General features: G+C 48.3%; 1 protein-coding gene across 1 annotated transcript in view; it reads right to left on the reverse strand.

Moving 5' to 3' along the window:
- Positions 1-9399, reverse strand: part of CLSTN2 (calsyntenin 2) — a 731451-nt gene extending 722052 nt beyond the window's left edge. Inside the window, exon 1 of the mRNA XM_052642128.1 lies at positions 9294-9399. Coding sequence (XP_052498088.1) covers positions 9294-9399 — 106 coding nt within the window. The remainder of the gene's footprint in view (positions 1-9293) is intronic.
- Between the last annotated feature and the right edge of the window lie 412 nt (positions 9400-9811).

A 9811-nucleotide genomic window follows, 5' to 3' on the forward strand; every position in this document is an offset into this window, starting at 1 on the left:
AGTCCTCACTCAGCAAACTTTCCTTGAAAAGCAGGCTTTTATCTGGATGGCTAGGGACTCCTCTTCTCTCACACTCTCACTCTGCACCCCAGCAGGGAAAAGGACAGCGATCTTGGCCCCCAACCTGACAGGTCTGTGTAGAGATCCCAGATGAAGAGTCTGGGTCCATTCCCATCCAGTGACCCTCTTTCTTTCTTCTTCTGATCACCTCCCAAGGTTTTGTTCACCAGCCTGTCCTCAGCAATCAGACGGTCAAAGGCAGAATGAAAAGGAGGAGCTGCAGGGGCCCAGGGCAAGATGACCCTTGATGCCCCAGCGGGGCACTAACTTCCCATTACCCACACCCACTTGAGGCTGCCCTGTCAACACCCAAAGCTGGGCTGCCTTCTGTGAAATAGGCAGAAGCTTCCTCAGAGCACCTAGCCTGAGCATCAGGCAGAAGCATCTCTGGCTTCAGGTGAGGATTGACATGCTAAGTGTTTCCTGACAGCCCAAGAGAACCTGAATACCTAGCCATGTTCTCAAGCTACAGAAGTCTAGCGCCAACCGTACTGATGCAGAGGAAATCACAAACAATGCACTTTAAGGCCAGAACTCCAATATTTTTGAAGGGTTTCATTTCTCCTCCGTTCCAACTTTGATATACATACTTACTTAAAAAGGGTCTGGGGAGGGTTAATTGAATTAATATATGTAAAGTGCTCAGGGTTTGAAGAGAATATGCAATATAAATGGAAGTGTCACTAAAAAGGTTAATCTAATTTACATCTAACACTTTCAGTTCATGGTGTTAATGAACTATATCCTTTTAGAGAGTGATTAATTTATAGAAATGTGATTATTTTTCCTAACGCTCTATATGGGTCAGCTTCTTCTCTTACTGTATCTAACTTTATAGGAGAATTCAGCATTTTATAAATTAAAATAATAAATCATATACCCCTATAATGGTTATATTTCATTAATTACAAGGAGACATGCATTAGATTAACATTTATCTGTTTTAATTAATTTGCTGCAATGCAGTTATCCATGCAAATTGGAAAATGACACATCAACTTGACATCACATTAACAGTTTTGACTGGTTCTACCCTAAAAATTTATGGGCCTGCAACTGCTGCATAACCACGGTGACCACCCGCTGTGCACCATATGCAGACCAAACATGAAAGAACAAGGAAGAGCCTTAACGCTAAATTCAGACTTCTGAAAATATCATTAATTGAATTGATAGGACAGTATAAAGGCGGAAAGATGTAGGGCTATGTTTGAGGGGAGTTTGAGCCCTGAAGTCTCACAGGCAATTTCTTAAATCTGATCACCTTATTTGCTTAGACACTTTATCCTTCCAAAGGGCATTCAGAGCCCTTAGCAAGTAGATACTCAGAACTTTCCTGAGTAGAGGAAGGAGATGCCATAGTGTCCTTTTGGCACAGGAAGAAGCAGCTATCAGAGGGCTGCGTGATGTATCCTGATCCTCACACTGATCAGGAAATCCAAGTCAGGAGACTGGGAGAAAATGCCTTTCCTACCTTCTCCACAATGACTTCCTTGTCGCACTTACTTGGAAGACTGCAGATTGGTTTAACTCTATAATACAACAGACAGCATGGAAATACAAAGTGGCAGAAGTCACCAAAAATGATGTGTTGCGGGCTTTTAAAAAAAAAAAAAAGCAAAACTTAAGTTAAATTTCAGCCAATTAAGCATTTTTAGAAGCAATGAGAGTAGCGTTCACAGGCTTTCTCAGTGAGAATTCCAACAGCATCTGCCGCACCTGATTCCCTCACACATCTTGGTGTGGTTAGAATTCTCCTGATTCATCTGTAGAACAGAGTGTTTTCAATACCATGTGTAAAACAGCTAGTGGGAAGCCGCTCTATATACAGTCCTGGGAGCTCAGCTCAGTGCTCTATGACGACCTAGAGGGCTGGGATGAACAAACGTATTCTATGATGTTCATTTGCCAGTATGTAAAATGGGTACTTGTGAAAAAGACAACTGACATGTGTAAAATCCAGCCATGACAGCAGAAGGAAGGGCGGCCTTAGGAGCAGTCGGGGTACCTGCTGCTCCATCTACGCCATCTCTCCCACCCTTGCCACACTCACCTCCTCGTTCTACCGAGCCCAGGCTTCAGCCATATCTAATACACTTGAAAATGTCTATGGTAGCTTTCTTTGACCCTGGCTATTTAAAAAAAAAATAGGGAGTCAGAGGAGGGCCATGATTAACCCAAATGAACGACTCCTGGGAGGCCTTCCTGGCGCAAGGGACCCGGCCAGTGGACCACGCAGTGCAGACAGCTGCCTTCTCTGCTTGAGGCCAAGCATGATGGGGGTGGGTGGGGAGGATGGAGGAAGGCCTCCAGCTGCCCGGGTGACGAGAGGCTAAGTTCACTCTTGATGGGGAAGTCACTCAGAGAGTGAGGCTTCCAGAAAAACAATTCTTTCAGCAATTTTGTAGTGAAACCCAAATGCTCTTGGACTGTGAGGAGATGCCTTCCAGGGCAGCAGAGCCTCTCTAGCCCCACTCAGAGCTTTCCTCAGACTGAAGACACATCATGCTACTAGGTACGCTCATGTGACATGGGAAGTCCACGTCTGCCACACCGTCCTGGGTTTACATCTCAGTCCCACGACCACTAAGCTGTGGGGCCTTGGGCAAGTTACTTCCCTTCTCTGAGTCTCAGTTTTCCCCTCTGTATATACAGGATAGTAATTCGAACTACATAATCAGTGCATCAATCCAGTTGGGGTTAAGATCAAACCAACTGTCACATGCAAAGTGCTTAAAATAGTGCCTGGCACAGGGTATGCATTCAATAAACACTCATTCCTTTATTAGCTCTGTAATCTCTGTGCAGAAATATATTTTTCCGTGGCTGGGCTCCCTCCTCGCTCCTGCCCATGCACTGACATGGGCATTCTTACTTTGCTTCTACATGTCTTACCCCCCATCCCCATCTTCTTATAAATGCCTACTCACCCGTTAAGACCGCTTTCATGTACTCCATAAATCTTTCCTAGTTTCTCCTATCCTTGCCAATTTCTGTCTTTCCTGAAAGACTTTTTCAAGGTCTTTCATGCACAGTCTGACCTCTCCTTCAAAAGTTTGTGTCATGTGTGATGTTTGCCCTAGACAGAGTGTGAGCTCTCTGACATCTGAAACTTGCTTTATCTTTTTGTTCCCCCCACAGAATAACAGGAGACAGAAATGGCTAGCTGTTGGCTGATATGGCTAAAAATGGGGCCCACTGCATGTTTGGGTTGGTCTCACTCTCCCAGGCATTCTCCTCTGATGACTGCCCTCTTCTGCCTATTGCTCCCTGATGGAATAGTATGGATGAATGTCAGTGTTCTCCCAAAATTCACCTGTTGAAACCCTACCCCTCAATGTGATGGTATTAGGAGAGAGGGTCTTTGGGAGACCCTCTCCTTAAAACACAAATCCTTGCATACTAGGATTAGAAGAGGTCTTGAGGGTGGGGCCCTCATGAATGGGATTAGTGCCCCTATAAGAGTCATGAGAAAACTTGCTTCCTTTCTCTGCATTCCACACATCAGACACAATGAGAAGTTGGCAGTTTGCAACCCAGAAGAGAACTCTCACCAGAACCCAATCATACCAGCACCCTGGTCTTGGACTGCCTTCCTTCAGAACCATAGAAATCAATTTCTGTTGTTTATAAGCCACCCAATCTATTGTACTATTGTGTGTGTGTGTGTTTTTTTAACAGGAGCTCTAGCTGATTAAGATAGCAAACTTCTGTTCTATTCAGTGCCTGTGTCTTCAGTTCAGCATGCTTTCCCCAGATCAGTCTTCTCATGATCCATCCACAAACCCACCATTCCAATTTCCACAGGCTCCAATTAGTGGTGGGCTAAATAATAAATTATAAAATAATAATCTGTCTCAAACTGTCATTTGGTTATCACAGCTTCAGCTACCCCTTTCCACATAAACATGCATCATCACAGAAATTGTCAATGTCTTAAACAAACAAAAGAATGCTTCTCTGTTTCCTGGGACAGCAAGGCTGGGAGGAAAATATTTACTGGTCAAGGGACTTCTCTTAACAACCCAAATCACACCAGAGACCAGAATCCCATACCTTCAGCACCAGCATTGAGAGATATTTATTTATTTAGATAACATACATTGCCAAGTCCTTCCTCAGAGCTCACCCTACATTAAGTGCCAGGGCTTTAGAGATTAATGAGATGAGATATGGGTCCCAGACTCAAAGGCATTCATAGAGTAGTATTTTCACAATTCAAGTCTAATGCCTCTGTGTACATGTATACGGAGAGAGAGAAAACAGAGTTTGAATGGAGGGAAGGTATGAACAAAGCTACTGAACTATCAAGAGGTCAGTCAGAAAGGGAGAATCTCAGATGCTAGAACCCAGTGTTTAAATAATCAGAAATTATAGTCACCATATATTTAATTCTGTTTACATGCCATGAACTGCACTAAGTGATTTCTAAACACTATACTGCCAACTACTTGGCAAGGCAGATCTTTGTATCCCCATTTTATAGATAAAGAAACTGAGGTTCAAAGGGATAAACTGATTTGCCCAAGATTATCTAACTGGGAAGCGGTAGGGCCAAGATTAGAACCCAGGTTTCTCTGGTTACCAAGCCCAAATTTTCCTTCCTAGAGGACAGAATAAAAACGAAAATATCCAAAATATCTGTGAAACAATACCACTGCAACTGCAAACAGGTGGCTTCACTAAACCAATCACTGCTGATTGTTCAGCTGATATTCCAGAGGCCAGGCAGAAGGATAACGTTGGAGACGCAGGGAGAATCAGGATGAGATTCCAGCTCAGGGGCTTACAAGGTGGTGATGGACCAGACGAGGAGCACAGGTACTCCAGAGGGAGAGCTGCAGTCTGGGGGACCAGTCAGGGGAGGCTCCCAGGGGAGACCATGTCCAGCCCTGGCCATGTCTTGAGTCACAGAAGGAATCAGGATGAGGAAAGTGACCTTACAGCCCAAAGACATAGTCCAAAGGGCCCAGGGCAGGAATGAGCCCATCCTGGCCCAAGAAGCACAGGTACTCTGGGATGAGTGCAAGTCAGCATGTGACCTCTGATGCACTGCTGGGGACATTTTGTCACTGTGCTTCAGTTGTTGGGGAAACTACTGTCACATCGCTAGAAGTCACATGCTACTTTCCCAGAGATGATACAGGACAATTCACCATAAAAATCCCATACCACTTTCGCCCCTGTAGGAGGTTCTGCACGTGCACTTTGGAATAGACAGGGATGGTTTTTGAATCTGTGAGAGGGAGGGTGAGGCTGCTGCTTGAAGCAGGTTTCTATGGATAAGAACAAGGCCCACTCCCTTCACCTCTTGACAGGCCCCTCGAGACAACAGCCTTGGACTCTCCCACTGTGAGCAGGACCATAGGGCCCCTAGGGATCTCAGAGATATAGTCAGCTTCCTCATGGCCACCAGATCTGCCTTTAAACCCAAAGGGGAGAACACATGATGAATAGTCAGGGGGCACTGGGTGTGATGAGCCTTCTCATTCTCACCCCAGTGTCACAACTTTCACTGGTAGTCCTGGCAAGTCATTTGTCCTCATTCAGACTTAGTTTCTTCTCTGTGAAGTTGGCTACCAACATCAGCCCTGCACGGCTTGTAAATATGAGACAGTCCAAGTAAAGAGATTAGCAGAGTGCCTGTTACACTAAGGAGAGGTTCCACAAACTACAATTACTACAATTATACAACTCCTGCTACAATTCTGCTCCGTCCTCTCCCCTCCTTATTACCAAATGCTGTACTTGCAAGCCCCTTCCCACCCCCATCTCCCTTGTCTGCGTCCCCATCGTATGGTACTACACTTGGTACAAATGCAGCCTACTCTTATTCTCTTAAAGTTTTCACATAAACATCTTGTCTCTTCAACCAGATCAAAGCTCTCAAAGCAAGGCAGTAGTGAGATGGGAATGGGGGTGGTCTTCTTATATTTTCTAAGAACCCTCCAAAGCACTGAGCCAGGCTCTGGAACATAGGCAGACACAACATCAGTTATTATTGATGGTCTATACTCAAGTATGGGTTTCCCTGGTAGCTCAGCTTGTAAAGAATATTCCTGTAATGCAGGAGACCCTGGTTCAATTTCTGAGTTGGGAAGATCACCTGCACAAGGGATAGGCTACCGTCTCCAGAATTCTTAGGATTCCCTAGTGGCTCAGACGGTAAAGAATCCACCTGAAATGCAGGAGACCCCTGGGTTAGGAAGATCCCCTGGAGGAGGGCATGGCAACACACTCCAGTATTCTTGGAGAATGAAAAATAGCCTTCTATTTTTTTTTTTTTTGAGAATCCCCATGGACAGAGGAGGCTAGTGGGCTGCAGTCCATGGGGTCACAGAGTCAGACACAACTGAGCAACTAAGCAAAGCACATACTCAGGTATTGTCCTGAACAATCAATGCCTGGATCTTAAGAACTGAAAAGGGTTTGCGTACCAGGCTCATGAGACCTGAGACCACTGATATATCACCAAATTTGACACAAATCTTAAGATGTTTATTGTATTGTCTTTTTACCCTGGATAAGACATGTCTTTCTCTGCCCCAGAGGCTCCTTGGGTCCACAATGCCCTCTCAGCTTTGCATAGGATCTGGTTCTTTCAAGGCATCCTGGAAGTGTTTGCCTATTTTGAATAGCCAAGATACAGAAGAGTAAAAGGAAGGGGTTATAATAGCTCCCTGGCCACTGTATTATTTCTGAAGTCGGGAATACGTTTGCACTGAAATTGCAGAGATCCTGCAACAACAGTTCTCAGGGCTTAGCTGCTCAATTTGCTACAGGCAAGAAGCAAGAAACACAAAGGCAGAACCAGCTGTGCACCTCAAACACAGCATCATATAGGAGCCCACGCCAGGAAGATGTGCTTGCAGACAGTTGTCCAGAGGATGTATTCAAGTCTGCCAGGAAGCCTGACACCCCACTCCCAATCTTCCTCTACACATGAATTCGGAACTGTATGGGAAAAGAAGGGTATTTTTCATTCAATCTTCTTCGCATGCCTCCCTGACTTTTCTCCTCTTTAGTAATATGGGAATAATAACAACATGAACGTTGGAAACTGCAAGTCAGTGGCAGGATGCATCATATACAAAGCATAACCTTCAGTGTCTCACACATTCTGCAGAGATTATTTGAAATTTGGAAACGTAAAATGCATGTACATTGTGATAAGGAAAGTCAGCCCTGTACTTCCCAACTGAAGTGTCATAGTAAATGTCTCTGTTTTGATCAAGTATTACACATTTGTCTTAAAAAAAAAAAAAAAATGCAGCTAACAACGCCCTTTGCAGCCCCCCAGTGGTAGGAAAGAGAAAGAAGGAAGACGGGGGATTCAGAAAGCAACTCATACTCAGCAGACCAATCAACTTTTTACTCCAGAAAGACAAATGGCTTGTTTTCAGCACGAAATGAATATGTTCTAAGTGAGGAAGATGAAAAGTGTTGGTTAAAATGCACATAATTATTCATATGAGCGTGAATCATTGAGAGCCTGGATTTTTTTTTTCTTTTCAATCGTTCTCTTTTATCTGTACCGTTTTCCATTCTAACCTGGGAACCCCGCAATGCATTAGCATACCAGGTCTTCTTCGCAAACAAGTTTTCCCTTCTTTCTTCACTTGCTGTGAGACCCCCTGTTTGCAGACATCTGCTCATACATACACAATTTGCTCTGCTACAAAGTGACGAAAAAATTAAATAGATATCACTCGCCTGTTTAACAAAGTTTTTATATTGGGGAAGGAGAGCAAAAGCTTTGGAACTTCATTAATTCCGTTTTCACAAAAACAACAGTCTCTCGGGGTGATGGGCGACTTCTTTACACATTCCTTTACCTTTGCCACATGTTTGAGAAATTTTCATCATCCGTTTTCCGCTGTCTTCCGCCAAACGAAACTACTTCTCAAGGATGGGGGTGGGGGGATGGGATGAAAAGAAATAGGATGCCGGCTTATAAAATCATGTCACCAAAAACCATGTCACCACAAAACTAAAAGGTTACAGGATGAACAGAAACTCTACTATCCTCAACTGTATCACTCTCAAGTTGCGGGAGAGGCATTTCCGAGGTTCTCAGGAGGCGAACTGTCTGCCTCGTACTCTCCCCACCCTCCAAGGGTAATTAAACACAGAAAACATTCCCTCCTGAGCCAAATGGAAGCTACAGTGCAAAGCCAGCTTGCAAATCAGATTGCCTCTAGTAGGGCGTCTCTTTATCTTCTAGAGCAAACTCCTCCTTCCTCTGACAATGGTCAATGACCACGGTCCTCCCGGAGCTGGTTAACGGGCAAATTTTACCACAACCATTAAACCAAGCGCACGCTCTCCCAGTTAAAGCGCAGAGAATCAACAAGTGAGCACAAACCTGGGCGCCCCAGCCCAGAACTGCCTCTCCGGCGCCCACCGCCGCCAACCTCTCGCTCTGCTCCTCCCTTGCCTCTCCCACCACCGTCCAGCAAGCATGTGACCTTCCGTTTTCAGTTCACCCTCTGGTCGCCCCCACCCCAGCGCTCCTCCCCACACTCCAAGGCAGCAAATTCCGCGGTTCGCCAGCCTCTCGACCGCGCCAGGCGTTCGCCCGGATCTGGCTTCCTCCGAGGCGCGAAGGGCCGAGAGGTCAAAACTCCAAGCGAACCAGAGTAGCGGGGAGGGAGGTCACCAGGTTCTGCGCTCGGGTGCCGAAGCACAGTCGCAGAGGCTGTGGGGAACATCACATCCCGCACTTCTGGACTCGGCGGCCCACCCCGAGGGCGCGCGTTCCCAGGGGAGCCAGAGCCGCCCTGGGGGAGCCTGAGGCCAGCCAAGGGGAACCTTCTCTGGAGCCCACAAGTTTCCACCCCATCCCCGAGCTGGGAGACGTTTCCACCCCATCCCCGAGCTGGGAGACGAGCCCTGCTCTCTGGGCTGGAGCAGACAACTGCCTCTCCGCGCCGCACCAGCCACTACGCCCCCACCCCGGGGCAGACAGCCCCGAAACTTATCCCGACTCCCCGGACCTCGCCTTCCCCAGGGTCCCTAGGCCCCACCCAGGGGTTGGGTCGGCGTCCGCAAGTGAAATCTATCTAGTCCACGGCGCAGGGCGCTCACTTCGGGCATCCTGGGCGCACGGGCACCGGGAAGCTGCGGCAAGGAAGGGTGTGCAAATCCAGCGTGAGCCCGGGTGCCCGCTGCTTACACTCTCAAGCCCGCCCTGCTTCCCTCCTCGAAGACGAAGAAAGTTCCCCAGCACCCACCTTTAGCCGCGAGGAGGCGGCGCCGCCCGCTGTCCCCGCCGCCGCTGCCGCTCCCCACGCCCAGCGCCAGCAGGAGCGGCACCCAGCACAGCCTCCCAGTCAGCATCCTCGCCGCCGCCGCCGCCGCCGCCTCAGAGCTGCCGCCGCCGCCGCCTATTGCCCGCGCCCGCTCTCCCCTCCCGGTGCGCGCCGGGCCGCCAGCCGCCTCGCCCTGCCGCTGGGTGCGCTTCGGGAGCCGCGGCGCTCGGTCTCCGGCGTCCGCCGCCGCGCCGCTCGCTCGCCCGCCGGCAGCAGCCGCGCTCTCTGGCACGGACCTGGAGCGGCTCCGGCGCTCACCCCGGGACGGCCCGTGACGTCACGGACGGGGGGAGGCGGCTCCTGCATATTCATGAGGCGCGGACACCGGTGGCGGCCGCGAGCTCGCGGCTCCGCGGCCCCGGCCCCCAACTTTCCCCGCCGTCCTCGAGCTCTCGGGGCGCTCCTGCTCCAGTTTTCCTGGTCCGGGCAGGACTCGGCTC

The sequence above is a fragment of the Budorcas taxicolor genome, chromosome 1 (assembly GCF_023091745.1).
Source record: "Budorcas taxicolor isolate Tak-1 chromosome 1, Takin1.1, whole genome shotgun sequence".
NCBI lineage: Eukaryota > Metazoa > Chordata > Mammalia > Artiodactyla > Bovidae > Budorcas > Budorcas taxicolor.